Source organism: Columba livia, chromosome 4, assembly GCF_036013475.1.
Source record: "Columba livia isolate bColLiv1 breed racing homer chromosome 4, bColLiv1.pat.W.v2, whole genome shotgun sequence".
Lineage (NCBI taxonomy): Eukaryota > Metazoa > Chordata > Aves > Columbiformes > Columbidae > Columba > Columba livia.
Genome location: NC_088605.1, coordinates 25,434,458 through 25,455,143, shown reverse-complemented (window position 1 = coordinate 25,455,143; position 20,686 = coordinate 25,434,458). Strand labels below are relative to the sequence as shown.

Sequence of the window (20,686 nt, the reverse complement as noted above, 5' to 3'; positions counted from 1 at the left end):
TTTTTGGTGCAAGTACTATGAGAACACTAAGAACTCAGAGTTCCTCAAAAAATATGTAAAAGTCTGGAATCCAAGGAGTTTCAGTTCCCTAAGATCATATTTTAGAAAGTAAATTTTAATCAGGATTGGGTGGCTCAAGAGATTGGGTAATAGTATTTAAAAAAGCAAGTGATTAATCTCTGATCAACCAAAGGGTAAGGACTAAAGAGCATTTAAGGTCTCAAACACCTCTGGGAACTAGCCAACTTAGTCTAATACAGTAGGTGCTGACTCTAGGCAGATTTTTGGATTTTGTATTTTCTCATGCACAGTCCTCATGCTTATGAGTAGCCTCTTCTAAATTTCACTAGAACTACTCCATTATCCTCCCCAAGATTCTGCATTTCAGTTCTGCCTAGGAAGAGCCATCAGCAGTTAGATCCCGGGTTTGCTGATAACACTGTGCTGACAAATGACCTATTTCTCTGCTTCCTTTCTAACCACATCTATGTGTCCTTTCTTCATTACAAACTCGTGAAGGCAGACACTCACACCAGTAAGCTCGATACTTATTTTGCAGGAGAACAGATTTTGATCATTGTTGACTGTATCATTCAAAGATCTAAGATGCTCAGAAGCAGAGACCAGGCATATCTGAAGATATAGCTCCTAAACTCCCTTTAATCATAATATTGGATTGACTTTTGCTCTTTTTGCTGTTTTAGACAGGAGTAAAAGAACAAGCAACAACTAGTGCGATATTGCTGAAGATAAAGTATCACCCATTTTAATATCATTCTGCTAATACCTTGGTTACTCAAATTTTTGTTTGTCTGCAACACTTATCCAAGAGGATGTAATTATCTTGCTTCTTCCTTGTCTAAAGTTCTGGTCCACTGACATTTTGGGTTCCACCCAGCCACTATTCAGCACTGTAAAAATAAAATACAGGCATGCACACTAAGAAAGAAGATTAAGGCAGCCAGGCTCTGCTTCTCAAAAAACCCAGAACAAAAAAAGCCAGTCTCCTATGACAATCTTCATGCCATTGTTTCTTTTTTACGTAAGGCAGTTACTAGACATTTAGCAACAAATTTGATGTGCTCTTTTGGTGCACATTTATTTATTTATTTACTTACCTCTCTTTATCTCTTTATAGGCTTTTATAAAAGCTCTGACAGTGCTCTCTGGGGACCATTCTGTTTACCAGTTTGCAACTAGTTTTGCCAATAATTGATGCAATTCCTCCATTTGTTCATAATTTGGTTTGTGAAATGTCAGACTATACCTTGTTTCCAATACATAGTATAAAGCCTGTAGTAGTAGGGGTTTTTTGAAATTTGCTTGTATTTTCTTTGAAAATAAACAGCACAGCAAAACAGCCTGTCTGATGTACGTGGCACTCTCAGGATATTTCAAGTTATGCTTTTCAAACAGTTGTTATGGCTTAAGAAGCAACTACTGCCTGACCTCTTTAGGGGTAACAGGAGGAACTTAATGAAAGAAAACATCCGAGAATTGTACAAAAGGAAAGGGTTTTTTCTACTTCTGCATATGTCAAGTAAAACTGTATACATTATTTTTCTAGATCAGAAGTTGAGCGATTTTATTAGCTTGTGCTACTGACCCATGCAGACAGTTTTCTGGCACAATTTTCACAACTTGTTTACAGTATCACCTCAGTTATCCAGAACTTCTTGTTATCCCAACAAGGGTCAAATTCCTTACATGTATTAATTACACTGAAAATTGCCCTGGATTACTTCAAACCTCAAATAACTGAACCTATTCACCATCCTCCCTTTTAAATAACAGTGGACATAGTGTATAGTGGTTTTAATACTTTGTGGCTGATCCCTGTAACTTCAGAAATTAATACATAAACGTCATACTTCTTATCTAGCAGGCCTGACAGCTCTGGGCAGAAAACCAGGACCAAGAGGGAGAGAGCGTTTATAGCATAGTCCTACCCATTGCCATGGGCTGCAGGGCAGGAGGACATAGGAGGTGGGAAGGACAGGAAGGTGAAAAACAAAAAACACCAACCAGCATTCCTGATCCACGCACTGCTGGCCAAGGAAACAGAGCTGCTTCACAGTTCAGCCCTCCTTAGTTGATGAAATGACCTTGGATCCCCCCCATAGTCAGTCAAAGTCTCACTGCTGCCTGCATGGTTAAGTACGCGTCCCACTGATGAGCTTTTACAGTTGTGGCTACTGGGCTCCGTCTTCTCGTGCCCATCACCAGCCAATCAGGCCTGCAGCTCCTCTCTGAAGGTGATCACCAAGCAGCTTCACAGGAACCTCTACAACTGCATGATTGGAGTTTGAATGCAGAGATGGGGATGCAAAGACCTATTGGCAGGTCATGCATTCAGCCAGTGCCAGGCATTAGCTTTAAGATCCCTAATGCTGTTGCTAGGCAGGAGTGGTAAAGTTAGGATTGGTTTTGGAAAAAACAGCAAGCCTCTTCCAACCAAACCAGAAACAGTATTCAAAGGACAACAGCAATGAGGCAGCTCTTGTTAAAAGAAGGTATTAGAAACATCCAGGAATGCCTGGAAACACCCAAGGGATTTGTTGGCAGTGCAGCCAAGCTACACAGCACCCAACCAACCCAACAGTTATAAAAGGCAAGAAGCAAGGATACCAGCAGCCCAAGCTACCAGTTTGTTGCCCCACAACAGGTGCAAGGGGCGAGATTCACATCTGGCACTCAGTCCAGTGTGCCTCCCAACACATGGGTACAGCTTTGCAACACTCCAAGTTGAGTAACATCTCTCTAGCCGTTGCAGTAAAAGGAGAGCAAATAACACCAACGTTACCACTAAAATGGAAGAGAAAGCGAAAGAAGGGAAAAAGACTAATTTGCCTTATGGGGAAACATAAGCTTGGTTCTAAATTGTGCATACGAACCAGAACAATCCAAAGAGAAAAGCTGATGTGATGAAGAAGCATACAGAATGGACCGAAAAAAGTGGAGTTGAACTCAGTACACACTTGGATGCATGCACGCATTTAGCAAGTTCAATACTCTCCCCTTACTGAAAAGCCTGAAGAGAAAACCCCTTTCACACATCACACCGCAATAAATCAGCAGGACTATTGCCCCAAACAGAAACAAACATTTGCCACCTAAGTAACAGTGCTTCCCGCATGAAGATGAGGAGGCAGAAGCAAACAAAGACGTGGCAGTAGCAAGGACTTTGACAGAAGGACACCACTTAAAATAGCTGAGGACTGCCTCTGTACTTTAGTATTAATTTTCTGGAGTGTTAGTTATATTGCTTGTCCAGAAATGAATCTGTAATTCTCCTACTAAGCTGTGGGACAGATTTCCACATAGTATCACCAGGCTATTCAGCTTTCAAAAAGTTAATAGTTAATGCCCTTGATGTCCCTCAGTCAGATAGTTCAGCCTACCACCATATTTTTGCACAAGCAATTAACTAAGCTGCTTCCTCTGCAGCATTAATTTTAACAGGTTTACAATAGTATCATTAGACCTCTGGACATTTAAGAGGAAACACATTACAATTGGAAAGTACAGTGCCAAGCAGGAAGCGAGTGGCTTTAATCCAGGAGCACTGAGGAATGCAGAAGGAAAGAGACTTCTGTGTCAGAGATTTCAGCCTCTGTGAACTCTTGACCACAGTACCAGATTGCAGAATTTTACTGGGCTCTTAAACCAAAGAAATCACGGTGTGCGGATCTCTAAGGCATCAGTTTTGCACTAGTTTGCCTTTTTGCTTGTTTGCTTTGTCAGGGAAACAACCGCAACATGATCTTTGGGGAAAGACATGTTCCATCATCTGCATTCAGCATGTACAGCCCTGTGAGCGACACGCACATCATCCCACAGAAATCCACTTGCAGTGCCCGGAAAGGTTTTCAGCATAGTAACAGTGTGAACAGTTGCTAGCAGACGTAAACTGCAACAGATTTCACCGAGTTGATTCACAGCCAGGAAGGGGATTAGGGACAGCATTCTTCTGCCACCATCTTCAGCCTCAGGACCAGGGTCATGACAGGATGTTGCTAACTCACGCTTGCCCCCTTCTCACAAAAGGAAGAGGTAATAGGAAATCTGAGCCTTCCTGGCCCATTTTGAGATGGCAGATCTGCTGGTCTGATCACAATGCAGAGACTTTTGTTCCCACTCACCTCCCAGGGACTGGTCAGGTTAAGAGCTCTTTGGAAGGTACCCTCCCCTTTCACATCTCCATCGCCACTGTTATCCAGTTATCAACATTCTCCAGACTGCATCATATGGATTTTATAGGTAGCAGTACCTGCTTCTCAGATGCTGTGAGAACACAGGGTAGCAGCAAATACAGTAAATATTCTTACTCTGGTCAACCCCACTGACACTCACGTTAGCTCTTATTGTCAAATAAATACTGGCATCTTGTTCTTCTCTGCAGCAGAGGCTACACATCACTGAAAAAGACAGTTGAGGATCAGAGATGGTATTTATAGTGCAGACCTACAGACTCCAACCTGTGAGAGGCTTTCCAGAATTAGGAAGTGAGAGTACTATTAAGTATCATTTTAAATACAGACAACCTTTAAATGGGGGATTTGCGGATGAGATTGCCCAGGTCCCTGTGTCCTTCAGTTTTGGCCAATAACTTCAGGACTGCATCTAAGTTTAAACTCCCTAGCCGCAGCTTCACAGCTACTTTAAACTGATTGAATGACATCTCCTTCCCCAACATCATGAGTCTCTTCCTTCCCTCCTGCCCCCACATCTGCTCATGAGGTTACATGCTGTAAGATGAAGGAGAAGGGCATTTTTCAGATGGATCTGTGGGGGACTATGGTGGGTCTGTGGATTCCCTGATGGAGGGCATGGAAACAGACATTAGCCTGGAAGATATGAAGGCCTACCCGTGAGAAAGATGGGAGTAAAGGAGTATCCGGAGATGTTAAGGATGTACCCGTGAGAGAAAAGGGAGTAGAAGAGTAACACTGATGATAGCAAAATTAGCCAATGAGATGCTACTGCTGTAACTTGTAACCAATAATGAAGAGACACATTAATTGGTAAAACTGTATAAAAATGCACTTGTGGCAATAAATGGCATCTACTACTTTCATCCTGGAAGAACTTGGTCTATGTTGTTTGTCCGTCTCAACCACGACAGGATCAGTGGCCAGCTCCAGCCGGTGGGGTAGTGCTGGCATGGTAGAAGGTATAGGAAAGTCATATTTAGAACAGCTGACGCAACCATAGCCTCAGGTCTAGTTTTTCTTGTTAAGGACAAAAGCAGAAAATACAGCTGATACTTCTTTCAGCCACAAGACACAGATATTCGTAGCACACCATGCATGCTCATGTGCAGCACGCCAGCTCAGTGCTTCTTTTTATATCCGTTTTGGCAAACTAATCAATTCTGCAACAGAAATCACCCAAAGATTGCAAGTTCCTAGATATTACTCTGACAGTGCCACATTAATCACAGGGCACAATCAACACATTTGCAGACTTAGGGCATCCAACTCCTCCACTGACAGTTCCTGAAAATGGTACACATGTCCAGAGTGCATGGCATTTGCCTAACTATTAAGAGAAGTCATAAGCTCCAACAGCAGGATTTGTCCTGAAGACTTTAAGTCATTCTGCTCAGGAGGCCTTTCGTTTCTAAGACAACAGCTCGAGGAAGGCACTGGATTCTTCAGTTCATTTAGTGCCACCCTCAGCTAGAGAGTGAATGGCATTTTGTTAAATTATCATTTTTTCTGATACTTACAGATTATTAAAGGGTTTGTTCTTCTAAAGCTTACCATTTCTGAAATACTCACTTGACCAGAGTCAGTAAACCAACATAATGCAAATCATGGCTGAACTTGCAAAAGGGCACTTTAGGATCTGAAAACAAATCTAAAAATTAATCCACTGGGCAACCTGCATTTTCCACGGGTACCAAATAAGCTCCTCCTGGAAGCCAGCTGCCCTCCCCAACCCGAGGAAAGACACTGTCATTTATAGTAAAGGTTAATGCCATGATAAGGGCAAGTTCATGTTTCAGCTGCCTAGCATTAGAGCTTCAGCAGCAGCAATGTTTTTCTTTTTGCCGTTTTCAAATGTTAGCCCTGGAATCCTTCACTTTATTAAAACTCCTGTGTCCAGAAACAGAAGTAAACAATCGTTACACTAAGCCTTTATTTATTCAGTTTTATAAATAACATCTTTGTAAAGTCACTTGACAGATCCCAAACAGGTAGACTCTTCACTTTTAATCAAGCATCTTTTTTAATAGAGCATGGTAGTTGGCTTTCCCTTCTCAAGGCTGCACGATAAAACCATGCAAAACAAAACAAAAACAATCCTCTGCAGTGACCATACTCTCTTGATTTTAACACAGAAAAGGTTCTCCTTACCTCTAAATGTGTATATTAACATTTAAATTATTCAATGTGAATAAAGATGATTATAAACCTAATGATTAGAGCTATGGTTGAAGACTCAAGTTGCAGGAGCAGTCTAAAAACAGACTGTGAATGACACAGGAATGCCTGTGATATTTTTGTAAGGGTTATTTATTATTTGTATTAACATACTGTCTAGGAGTCCTGGCCACAGAGCAGGACTCATGGGGTGAGGTGTTAGACAAAAACAGACTAGCAGATGAGCCTTGCCACAGAGAGCTTACACATATTATTAGCATTTGGCCAAATCAAGTCATGACATTCTCAGCAGCAGAGCTCAGCAGGCTCTGGGCATGGCTTTAGCTGACTGAAACTGCTGCACTTTTGAATCCTGACCAGTCTGGTTTGGGAATGGGCCTCAACAACATGACAAAGCTTGCATCTGTCCACGGCAGCTACAGTTCATAGCTGTTCTTCACGTGTGTCCAACAAACATTTACCCATCTTGGTTGGCACCACCCTGACCCAACAAGGAAACTGTTCAGGGTGTTCTGGGTGCTAAATGAGAGACTTTGGCTTATAACAAGGGACAAATTCCTGGACACTGGCAGTAAGGGACAGTAGTCTTAGCATAACGAGTAGTGGTCCCTGCCAACAAACACCTTAGTTTATCGAGTGTGCTGTAAGCACTGCAGCCAAGGAAGCATCCAAAAGAAGAAAGGCCTTGAAGATGAGCAGTGAGGTTGGCCTACAGAAGCCTGGTTGAGTGCTGGCTGGGACCAGAGGTACAGCAACCACACAGAAGCCTGGAAGGGATTAGCAGCAGCCAATGCAGAAGAGAACAAGGTGTCACTCACTCCAAGTTTCACCTCCAGCCATTACAAATGCAATCCTTCAGCTGGTAGCTGAGGACAGAAGGGACTGTCGTGGATGTTAAGGACAACTCAGGAGCCAGAGTGGGTTTATTAACATGAAGACTACTAAGAGCTTGCTGGGTTCACTCCTCTGAGGGTATGCTTTATAGCTAAATGCAGCAAATAAATAAGGTGGGGTCATTTACCTCCCTTTTGGTTTTTTTCTTGACAGTTCAGGTATTTTATTAATTTCTGACACCCATATATCAGGATAAAGTTCAAACCTGGAAGCCCAGGCAACACAGGCTGAACCCAAATGAAGCAGCGGAATACGTCTCCGGCACATATGCCGGATGTCAGATCGATGATTAGTTTCCAGCATCGAAAGTATGAGGGTTTTGGAGCCAAACCCAACACCAGAGCAAGCACATTTTAACCAATAAAATACTAAATGAGATGCCAGCATTGTTTTATGCATTTGACTCTCTAGTTTTTCTCTAAACGGGAGGAGAGCACTGCTTTCTGGACAGCATTTGCATGGTTAATTGGAAGCAATAAAACCCTTCAATCCAGTCTAAAAAAGAAACAGCTGAATTTCAGTGTATGGTTTTAGGTTTTATTGGTTTGCATCTCATTTTTTCCCCATCAATGCTGCTTCCTCTGTGCTTCCTGCCAAATTTGAACGGATGGCTGTTTTCCTCCTCTGCCATGAATTAACTACAGCATCACTGTAGATTGTTCCACACAGACTCTGTTTACAAACAGCCTGGTTAAGAAACACCTGTTAGTTTACTTTTGTATTCTTCCTGAAACTTAGAAATGTTTGCAAGTACACCATATGGCTAAATTCATTGAGCAGGAATTTTATAACGTAGCTCTGTCCAGCTTAGATGACACCAAAACAAATAGGCAGAAAAATCTAAATGAAATGTGAATTTGAAGTAGAGTCTAGAAAGCTTGGGCGGTTAAAAAAAATCATAAAATAAATCAAATAACACAAGCATACAAGGCCACAATACAAACAACTTTTGTTTGTATTTTCAGGTTCATAACTGCATGAAGAATTTGCTGAACTTAGAAACACAAACTCCTGAAAGCTAACACAACACTGCAATTTTTCTGGGACATCATATGACATAAACACTAGAATTTCTGCAATAGTATAACGTAAGAGCAAATTATCATCACCAGCAGTCAGGTAGCTATTCTTAATAAGGTTCATAGCAGGTTTCCAGAGAACACTTTGCCAAGAGAAACTTCCTAGGAAAATAATAACAGAAAAAAACTACCTTGTTTTCAAAGCAACAAGCAGCACGTTACAGTTCTGTTCATCTTGGTGCATTAACCATGCAACCAGCTGACTTTTGCAGAGCTATTTTTTCCATCACCAAATCATGTAAATGTCACAAAGTTGAGGACTGTACATAAGCTGAAAACTGGATGTCACAGTAAACAGATTTTTATTCAGTAGTACCGAAACATGAGCCAAGATACAAGGTAAAGTTCAGCTTTCCAACTTTGTCTTGACTACTTCCTACTATTATATGTGAGACTCTTTCACACAGCCTCTGAAGTAAGTGTCTGAGCTCCTGTGGGGATTGTTCAAGGAACTGAAGTAATGCTACAAACTCTCCTAAACCCTGTCAAACAAAAGATAAGGCAGAAACCTTTTATTTTCACACAGAGTGACATTATTCGGTGACAGGAAGGCAAAAACTAGAAATTTTTGTAAGGGAAAAAGATAGCCAACATACAGTGGTTAGCATTACAGAACAAAGCTTATCTATGATGATGCTGGAATTTCTTTATTTCTATAGAACCAAATACATAATAAAGCACAGTTGCACAAAATCGCAATTAGTAGAAACTATAAAAATTATTTGTGCCCACTATGAGCGTCATACAAAATGAAAGCGACCAACAGCAACTCACTGAAAAAATTGCTAGTTTTGTAAAAACTGCTTACACATTTATGATAATAATTGTATTCTAACACACCATCTTTGTAAAACTTCCACAGCTTCACATGGTCTTTTAATTAATAACTCAGCCAAAATACTTTTCCAGCCTTGCACAATTAAATACATGGAATGATGCTTCTGGAAAGCTGACAGTCTTAAAGATGCTCAGTATCAATTACTCACACGAGAAAATTTCTTCCGACAACACAGCTCTTTGAACAAAGCCTGTTATTCCTACCTACGTTTAATACGTTATTTGGATGTTTTGTGAACTTGCTTTTTGGAGGGAGCATTAACTTTCTGGATTAATGAACGGTGAACAGGAATGAGAAAGCATTTCATCAAATTTAATAGTTACTGTATGTCTGAATACCAAACTGTTGGTCCCACATTTTATTTCATTAAAGCAATGTATCATTTGTTCTGTGATAACAGAAGCAGTCGGCACTTCTGGAGATCAAAGCAAACTACAAACAAGCCTGTCAAGCTGAACATATGTAATTCTATATGTAATGCTGCTCACAATCCACATTCCGACTTAGATTTGCAAGTAGACTAAGGTCATCTTTGTGTATTTATATGGCCTGTGCTTAGTATGGTAGTGTGCAGATCCTTGAGTCCTTACTTTAGCACTACAACACTATAAACAATAAATTTTGCTTACAAGTGCTGTTCTGATATACAAAAGGTCTGCAAATAAGCCATTCCCTCATAAACCACATGAGGAAGTGACTGGTAAGAATTTCAGAGTAACTGCAGATTCATCTAGCTTTAAACACCAGGAAAAGTTTGAAGAATTCAATCTGTCAGCTCTAGACCAGTTATACATAATACTTCACAGCAGTGTTATGAGAAATCACTCAAACATGAAATATAGGCAAAATTTTTACACCTCATAATACTCCCAGGTGAACATGTCAGCATGTCTCTGATACAGGCTTCAAGTTTACTGTTACTTTCTTTCACCAAAGCATACTTATTCATTTATCCTTACAATAACAAAGGAGAAAAAGAGAGTATCATCTGGAGAATTAGACTCAAGTAGACGTTTTGTAGAGCTACATAATATATGACTGTTTGTGTCTCTGGAGGTTGAAGATGAAACAAAAGGCACTTTGAGTATTTCACAATTACTCACGTTTTAGCTCCAACTCTAAAAAATAAAACTTACTTATTGTATCTGCTAGTGAACTAAATTCTTATTCTATCAGCTATTGGAGAGAAAACAACTAATTCTGTTAAAATTACTAAGTTACGCTTTTCAGGCAGAAGTATCTAAGAGTTCAAGAGCATCTATCTCACACAAGGCAGAAAAGGTACTGAAGCTTTTGCAGTATTTCTACATGTACTGAGGAAATCACACTTGCAGGGGTGAAATAACTGGAAAGAAGTAACTGTATACTATGTCAAGCCAACCAAAGCTAAGATAATAAAGAAAAATTGGCAATAAATAAAAGAATGACCCTCATATGCAGTCAACTCACTGGGAGGTATAACTGTTTCTGGACTATAGTGTCAATATTTATATTTTTTTCAAACACATGGACATGATACAGGTAAAAGAAAAAAGATACACCTTGCACTCAAACATACTCCTGATGTCTGTACTTTAAAAGAATATACATAAATATGCGGAACAGACTAGACCACTTGATCATTTAAATTCACATGCAATCCTTAAAACAGCCACTTATCCCTGTAAGTGAAAATGGCAACAACAGTCAGCAGATGTGGAACTAGAAACCTTTGAAAGCAAGGGGACCTTTGGATGGCTTTCTTCGTTTGGAGCAATTTATTCACAGAACAGTTGATAAAAACAACCATTGGTAATGTTCAAGAAGGCAGAAGCACCAGTGAACTTTTTTAATAGCCTATATATTTATTAGGAACAAATATTTAGAAAAATAATTACTAAATGTAAGTAGAGCACAGAGGTACAAAGGTGAAAAAAAGTCACTTTCCAACACTAAGAGGATCTGCTGTATCATTAATAACCTGAAAACCACTTTTTTTTGTTGTTTTTTTTTTTTAATGCCTTGAAGATATACATCTTACAAGAGAGATTTATCTCAAGGAATGAGAAAAATGCAAACACATAATGATGACTTCTATGTCCTTTCTACGATAACCACCTTACCTTTGGGATTTTACATATGAATAGAAAAAAAACCCAATGTAATTCAATATCATCCTCTTAAAACAGTCATAACAAAAATTGAGTCTTTCCTGAAAGGGAGCCAAGGAAAAGAAAACTGCAATAGTATTGTCTTTCGCAGCTGTTTATACCAAATATTCTTTTCAAATAGGACTGCACAGGAATAAAACTAGATGGGTTTTAGAGGCAAAAGAAAGGCACACAAGGAAACTTCAGAGAAAGCGTGGTGGAGATCACAAATTAAATCCTAAAACTAGGTAGTATTCATGCAGAAATATGCCTGTCAATCTACAGGTTGAAGGATCCAGAATCAAAGGCTATGTAATTACATGATAGAACCAATTTTAAAATGAATGTAACATGGTTTCTAATACACTGAAACTTTTTAATGTGGTTTAGAAAGTTAACCTTGGCTGCCAACAAGTTCTGAAACTTGCACAACTAAACTACACGGTGAATAGAGACAGAACAGAAAGGAACCATGTATTTAAGTATATCACTAGTCTAGATCAAGGATGGCCAACTTCCACATGTTCAGGGGCCCTTTTATTCCCAGCCACATCTCAAGGTAGAATCAATACAGCCATATTTCTATGTGGCTAACCCTGTTAGATCCAACACCCCACCTCCTTCCCCAGCAGCAAGCACAGGTCTGAGCCACCCTCTGAGGTGACCTCCCGAGCACCCCACGGGCTGTCAGCACCTCTGCTGTGGTCTTCCCCACTTATAACAGATTATGGCCAACTTTTACCCTGCCCTTAAAGTCAACATCAAACAGTTCCCTGGGTAGTCTCACAATGAATATTAGCTGCAGAGTGGTATTTGGAGTAAAGAGAAAATGAGACATAATACTCGAGTACATTTTTCTTTCTTTCCAAAAGAAAACTGTGGTGACAGCTTCTAATGCATGCATTCCAATCCTTCTAAAGCTAGCACCACAACTGGTAGATGACATACAACCAAGAAGATATTCTTCCCCTATAAATATACTCTGCTTCTTGAATACTGCCCACTTCCAAAAAAAAGACTGGAAGGTCTTAAGATGACTACACCAAGAGTTCAGATTTCAGAGGGACTGTCTGAATTTAGTAGGTTAGAAGAGTTCAGGTTACAAAAATCATTGCTATCTAAATCACAGAATCATAAAATCAAGGTGCAAAAAAGCAGGACTGAAAGATTTTTTTCTCTGACATACTCACCAAACCTGCAATGGGTGTCGGTAGTCTATTGATCTTTTTTACCAATCCTGGCTTTATTGCATTCAGCAACCTGTTATGAGAAAGGAGTATTTATGAGTGTTGAGTCACACAATCCAAAATTATCAAACACTTGTCCCCAGCACATAAGGATTTCAGTATGGCTGAAAAGGAAGGTGTTTCCCTTTCTCCCCTCCTGAAAACATGTGTACCCAAAGATCCATCATTTAAATGAAAAAAACTAGGGCGAAAAATATCCACATCACAGTACCACAACAATATTTCCCCGATACCCTAAAAGTATCTAGAACACATCAGTCTTCACAGGCTGTGGGTGAATTTTGTCACATCAGTCTGCTTCCATTGCCTAGAAGAAGGTCGTGCCTAAAAGGGCCTGAGGGCCGAAACCCAGAGGTCACCTGTGTATCTCCATAGCTTGGGAAGAACAGTCCAGCAGTTTCTGCACTGCAGGGAAGTGAGAAAGGACATGCACTTTATATGTGGCCTGTCTATTTTTCTGCATCTGTACTTGAAATTAAATACCATCCTTGTCTATGTTGTGGAGAACAGAGTTCCCCATAAAATGTAAATGTGAAAAAAATAAAAAGGGAGACCAAAGAAACCCACCTCAGCTTGACAACATCTCTAGGCCAGTGATACCACAGCTGAATACTGTTTGGTGTCCAAAGATTAGTAACCCCTCCAAAGAATGTTCCCCATGCGATGAGAAGTACTGACATGGCTCATTGTTAGAATATTCAAAAAAAAACTACGAAAAAAGCTATGAAAAAAAAAGCTATGAAACTTCTAAAAGTGTGGAATTTTAATTATAAAATCCTGTTGCAACAAACCCTGTTTCTTTACCACCTTTTGCCCAAGAGAAAACCCCTATGCCTTTTATCCCAAGGAGTAAAATTCAACCAGTTGCATCCATTGGGAAGCAAATCATCAGGTCAAGACACTCACTTCAAATTCAAAATCTTTGAAGAGAAACAAAGATATCTATGATGATGTAAACCTCTCTAAAAATCAGAACACCCACCATGGAAGAGTGGAATCTCACTTTGTGCTGACACTGTCTCCATTCAAGAACTGACTCTTAGCAGACTACTGCGGTGGTAAAAATATCAATATTTAAGATTTGAAAGGTTTGGCTAAGAAGCTTATTCTAACTAAAAGAACATTCCTTTCAAGTCAAAACTTAGAGTCTGTGATTGTTTCCAACTCTTCACTTATGAGCTAAGATAATACTGGGTGTGACATTCCTATAGTCTCCTCCAAGAGCCATCTCTCCACACTGCCATGTTATTTAAGTTCATTCCTTCTTAGGACTGTGATATCAAGCTCATTAAGGAGTCCCTCCCTCCCAGAGGTCGATACCTGGCTTTGTTAACACTGAAATGATTGTTTTTCCTCACCTCTTTCTTTTTTTCCCTGAGACAGTATATAGGTTGGGTCTCTGCAATCGCCTTGAGAGAACAGGAGAGCATAGGGGGAGATGCTATTCTAAATGTTCTCTACGATCATAGTTAATAAAGCATCTGTCCAACCTGTCCTAAGTTATACATGTGTTATTACACACTTGGAGACCCAAATCTCCACCACCACCATAATCAGGAGTGGTAACAATCCCAATGTGAATGATATTTTTGGGAGTTGGGGGTATTTTCTTGATCTTCTTGCAATTAAAAACTCTGTAATCTAAGCTCATACAGATTGCTGAGACTAACTATTATGTCCTAAAAACAAATGATGAAATAATATATTTTTGTATACAAACAAGTCACTTCCCCTCCCCCAAGAAGCACAGAATGGCAAGAGCCACACATCTTACTTCCTACAATCATAATTTTATTTCACGGATGACAAATAACCACTACTTCTTTTTCCTTAAAAAGCACAAGCCTTTCAGACTTGCATAGAAGCAGCCCTACGAACTATTCCTTTCCATTTAGCTGCTGCAACAGACAACTTAAGATTATTTTTCTTTTTGTCAGAATACTTCTTTCCAAATACTCTAGCTCTGTTGTGATTTCCATCTTCAATCTCCCTGTTCTGTCTCAGGAAAAAAAAATGATATATTAGCTAAAGCATCCCATTTTCTTTATTACTCAAACATGAATACATTAGGCACCATAACCAATTTTGCAGGTACAGATCAAAAGCCGTAGGCAGTAACAGAAAGTAAAATAAAGAGGTCTTAATGGAAACCTCAAATGCCAAAGCCTGCTCTAAATAAATCTTCAAAATGGCTTGTACAGGCTTCCCTGTGAAATATGGGAGAAGGGTAAAATGAGAGGAAGGAAAGGAGCAGGGAATAAACAACATCTTTAGACCACCGTTTGGAGTCTGAAGAGGGAGGAAATGGAATGGGGCAAGATGGAAAAGCCTGAGGGAGAAAGGTGTCTATTATTAAAATGTTTACCTCCTGTTGGAAACAACCCTAAACAGTCTGGCACCAAAACACCCAGGACTTGCTCACTGCAGAACGTGCCAAAGGGAGATTTCTTCCAGAGCATACTGGCTGCTTCTAAATTATTGCCTCAGCTAAAACAACACTCCAAATGCCCAAATATCGACTGGCTTAAGCTTGCTCGGCCACCAACCTGGCTGAAAAGCCACACTGTTTATGCAGAGTGTCTCAGTGGTCACCTTCACTCACTTAAGTTACCATCTGTTCCTGCTTCTCAAAAAAAACCCCACTGAATACACCTCTTCCCACACAGGTTAATATGCACAAACTAGATTTTCTGTGCTGATTTAGACTCATATAGAGAATCTGTCTTGATAAGTCAAGTTTTATGAGCAGTTTCTGTTGAAATACAGGGCAACAAAAACCCGAACCATTTTGCACTGGGGACCTGGTGCAAGGCCTTTGGCCATGGCCCAGGGAGAGGCGTGTGCAGGAGAGAAAAGCCCTCCTAACCCATGCCTGCTTCTGGCAGCCCCACGCTTTTGTGCCCTGCCAACTGTAATGATCACTCACTGCCCTGAGTACCTCCCAGCTCCTACGGACCCTGTCTCATACTGACTCTTTTGTCCCAGGAAGCTGTCCTCTGTGCAGTAAAAACCATCAGGGCTCAAGTATATTCATGTTTGCAAGGGCATCGAGGGCAGCCACACTGCTCCCCCCTAATGTAAATGTCAGAGCCCAGTCTTACCCCAAACTACCACTGGTTGAAGGGCCAGGTTTTCCCAAGCACAGATTTAGTTCAGGTTTTTGTACAGCTGTGTTCTTCAGACATAGAAAATCCTCAAGTGAATGTGCATCTTCTAAAGAGCAAAACAAAACTTTTACATCACTGTGTACCACACTCTGCTATGCCAAGGTTGGTGAGGTAACATATATATGCTCAGGGAGTGGAACTGCCAAAGCTGGAATAGAAGTGTTTTTCTTGGTATTTTTTTTTGTTTGCTTGCAATTTTGATGTTGTTGTTGTTATTTTGTTTTTAAGGTATCGGTACTATTTTTCACACTTCTGCATCTAGGAAAACAGACAAGGGCAAGTTCAACTAAGCAGTCCTAAGAGATAATAAAACAGGATGATTTAAAATCTCATTTTTCCTTCCCCTCCAGTAAGATACTGCTAATTTGAGGTCTGACACCACTTGATGAGGGAATAACAGTTGAAACAAATCATAAAACTGTGACCTGCAGTACTGTTTCCAAAAGGAAAATGTAGGTACATTCCCCAAGCTTGACCTTTTTGGTAGCTGGGGTTTGGTCACCAGCAGACATTTTGAAGAAAATTGGCAAAACAAGTTTAGGGGAAGACTTTAAAAATGTTTCGCTTTCAACCGACATGTTTGTAACAGAAAACACTTTGGAATATTAACAGCTACTTAGGCAAGAAGTTAAACGACATGGGGTGGAAGGAAAAAAACAAACAGAAATATAAAGGCTATAATACTTTTCTGGTGCCTGATAAAACCTGTGTTCCTCTGACATTGATCAAAAGGGACATATGGCAATGAAATCTCAAGGAAGTTTTTAATAGTAAAAGAAGCAAAGACGTGATAAGAAGAAATATAGATTAAATCGTTCTTAAAATAAATTAAATAAAATATTATGAAGGCAGGAAAACCCCAACAATCTCACCAAACACCCAAGAGACAATAAGCCAAACCAGGATAAACCCAAACCCACTCAGGCTCCGTCCACAAAACATATATGCACACACCCCACTCATTCTCAAGACACTTCAGGCTCTCAGCTGTGATTTCTGCCTGCCACCCCGGCACTTTATGCACCTGTCCTGAGTCACGACAATCCTCTGTTCTTTAATTCTCCAAGTCCTCCTGCCATTTTCAGTCCAACATCCACACACCCATCCTCCCTTTCCCCTGCGCCAGGTGCTGGCTTGGACTCTTCATCAGCGAGCTGTTCAATGAAACACAGTAAGACACTGTGTAGAAGCTAAAACCTGACAGTTGCCTTACCTTATGGAAACAACAGGGCACGACTGAAGTGGAAAGCTGCTCCAACCCCACTCTTATAGGGAGAAGCTGGGACATTTCCTTCCCCTGATAAAAGCCAGCTTTGATGGGTATGGCAAGAATCAATTGCTCTATTCGGTGCTGTCCCCAAGGCTTGGCATTCCAGGAGATAAGGTATCTCCACAGCAGGACAGACACACTGAAATCAGTGCTAGCCACTGTGTGACTAACCTATGAGACCTTCTCGGGGTTGTTTATCACCGGTTAAGAATTTGAATAAACTTCTGCCAGGAAGAGAAGTCGTTTCAGGCAACAGCTGATAAAAGGTCTAATGAAAAGCACCAAGACAACTGCCCATGAAATTCTTGCAAGAAAGCGTCAGTTAAGAAAATATTCAGAGGATGTCTGCCAAAATCCAGCCTCCAAGAAGAGCTTGTTTTTAAGAGGAAATGGAAGAGAAGCACTTTCAGAGAATAATCTTCAGAAATGGAAAAAAAAAAAAAGAAAGGTTGAAGTGATATGTATTCACAGATCAACCCAGGCTGAAGGGATAGGTATCCAACAGAGTTCTTCACTAAAATAACAGATCGTATTTCTAAAAAGAAAAACTGACTAATGACCTGATCATAAAGTAAAAGGGCATTTCATATTTGAGAGTTCAGGAAATTCTATTCACAGTAAGTCGTCACAGATACATTTCTCTTTTTAAATTAAGTTTTACATATTTACATTCTAACAAGCAGTCTTTCAGCACCTGATAATTATTAGCCCAGACAGCTTCAGTATCCACATGTTTTAAACTCATACTCTAGTGGCAGCTCCAAAATGCCCCCAAAATGGTTGAAAAGAACACAAAAATCCACCACTAATCTTAAAGATGAACAAATCACATTGAAACAGCAGACAATGAAAAGTCAAAATATTTTGTTGCAAAGGAAGTGGTAAATAAGTTTCAAAATATAGAGATGTTCTTGAGGTCACAAAAATATTTTTGGGAAAACATTCTTGAGTGATTGCTAATGATGGCCCTGACATTATTTATTTAGGATCGGATGAACAAGGTGCTTTTTTAACAAGCAAGACAGAAGTGACTTTGTCCTATAAAGGGCTCATAGTCCAGTCTGATAAGTAAAAGGTGAATAAAAAAATATGCTAATGCAGGGGATTGAGAAAATAAGTATGCCCAACTCAAGATAGCATGGGCCTTGCTCTGCCAAAGACTACAAATATAAGCAAGACAGAGGCTTTGCAAAACAGCTCAATAAAGGCAACAGAGATGATTGTGTAATGCCTTCACAAGCTATTTACACAGAACCTACCACCACAATGCATGACATGAAGACTGTCCCATGCACCTATAGATTTACAATTTGCACATAGTTTTACACTGAGTAGCAATGGACATGGATAATTGCCCAAAGTACATATCCAATATGATTTCTTAAACATATACTCTCAGAAAGCTGAAACCTCTCACAGGATTACCTTGCTTTGCACTCCAGCAACACTCTGTTTGAATGGGTCAGTGTTCCACAGGCTTTTGCCCTGTCAAATACCAAGCTCCACTGAAAAAACTCTACTATTTGGTCTGCTGAGATGCATTTTTTGTAACATAAATACAAAGACAGGCCATTCTGAGTGTACTCAAGCATGCCCCTCGATGGCTATTGCTCCTCTTTTCATGCATACAGCTGAGCATTACAGTTTATGCTACTTTTGACTCCTCACCTAAACCATACTAATAAATAGCTCTTCATTATAACACGGCAATAAAACTTAAAGATTAAAAACTCTGGATTCATAGAAAACTGTTTCAGATGTCCTTACATGAACCTAAATCTTAATGCTTAATGAGCCTTGGGGCCTGTCTCTCTAAACTGGAGCCGTGCCAAATACATGATGCTGATAATGTTTTGGCTTTGCAATGCAGAGCCTGGAAGCCACAGAACACCAATCCCTTCTCACCTCAAGGCATGGGTCACATTCAAAGTTTCAAGTATGCCTATGAAACTCAAATACCTTCTTAGTTTCCAGGAATAGGAAATTCTAGCAAAAGCCTATTTAAGCATAAGGGGCTGGGCATCCACTAACTTCTCCAGTGAGTCTCTGCACTGCACATTGCACAGCCAAGCGCTGAACTATGTCAGGCCTATACTACTGACACGCAAGTAAAATAACATATCTGCAAAATCCCATAATCTGTAAAGATGATTGAGTATTTGTTTTCCCATACTAGGTCTCCATAAGCAGCATGGCAATTTTACATAAGTGACATTAACTTGCAAGAAGAACTTGATTTTTAAACAGCCAAATGACTGAAAGACCATATATACAAATGAAGGCTGTTCTCCATACCTAACGGTACCGCTGACTCAGAAGACAGAGTTTTACTATTCCATAGCATTACACTTGCACTGATCTGGCACATATCCAGCCCTTGCTGAAAACAGCATTCATGTCAGCCCAAAGCTTGGTCAGATGCACTATAACCATGATACAAGCCCAAAGAAACTCTGCTGTCTGAGAAAAAGCAGCTCATTCATCACCAGGGACAGGAAGAACACAAGCCAAGGAGATTTCTTATTTATAGATGAAAATTATTCTCATGACAGAGTAAACGATAAATCCCATTAAGTAATTCTTGATCACAACCACTTTCAGCTCACTCAGCTTTACAGCAACACTTCACTTTTCTCTTTAAATACTATAAAAAAAAATCTTTGTGCATGACTAACTCACTTTTTAAAAAAAATTTAAAACATAAAAATCTTTCTTGCACTTTTTAAGAGAATATATTGCTAACATGCACATCTGAAGGGAACTGCCTTTCCTGCACATTGTCCTACATGAGAAAAAGTATAAAACTTTTTCCTTCATTCACTGTACATATCCAGTTTTACCAAGATTACTTCAAACCAGTAAATACCTTCATATTTGCTCCTTCAAAAAATAAATAAAAAGTTACAGAGTCAAAGAATCCTGGTTTCAAACAATTAGCATTGTTTCTGCACATCCTACTAGGTTAACACTATGTGCCAATATACAAAACAAGCATCTCTAAGAAACAAAGAAAAGTTTGGGAAAATGCTCATAAATTGATATCCAGAATTGTATATGCAAGTGACACCCACATTTAATCACAAACAGTTATTCCTCTGTCACTTTGATATGTTTATGCTGTGGTTTCTGAAGGTATGCAGTTAAATATTTGTTAGAACTTTCATGCTTGAGAAAAACTGAAGATTTATTATACCTGCATTTACTGCTATGAATTGATTTACATGCATTCATAAAACAGACGTGCAGCTACAATGTTCTACATGCAGGACCCAAGGTATGACACACAATCATGATGCTGTTGGACTCCACTGCAAAGCCAAATTAATTCTGCTGATATTTTGCTGTGGAAGAGGAACACCTAAGCATTGCAACAACCAGATCTAATTTATTCCTGATTAATCCTCTAGCTTCTTATGATATCTAGGTCAAACCTCAATGTTAAAGCCATGTAACGAAGAGAAAGAAAAAAAAAACAGAAAAAAAAAACAAAAACAAAAAACAAAAAACATGCGCTAGAGTGGAAATTGGGGATTTCTAGTGATATTTCCTACTGCTGGTGTCGTATTCCTGCCTCACAAAGCTTTCCACCACATTCCCAGGAGGGCACATCATTTGCCCACCACGCAGAAGTGTAGCCAGGAAACTCCTCAGTCTTTGCATATGCGAATTTAAT

The 20,686-nt window shown here is 39.8% G+C and overlaps 1 protein-coding gene across 13 annotated transcripts in view; it reads right to left on the bottom strand.

The window, feature by feature from the left end:
• LIMCH1 (LIM and calponin homology domains 1) overlaps positions 1-20,686 on the bottom strand; it is a 180,961-nt gene that overhangs the window by 90,133 nt on the left and 70,142 nt on the right. For all 13 annotated transcript variants that reach the window (XM_065060771.1, XM_065060768.1, XM_065060769.1 and 10 more), the window contains exon 3: positions 12,520-12,589. In XM_065060771.1, the coding sequence (XP_064916843.1) occupies positions 12,520-12,589 (70 nt within the window). The remainder of the gene's footprint in view (positions 1-12,519; positions 12,590-20,686) is intronic.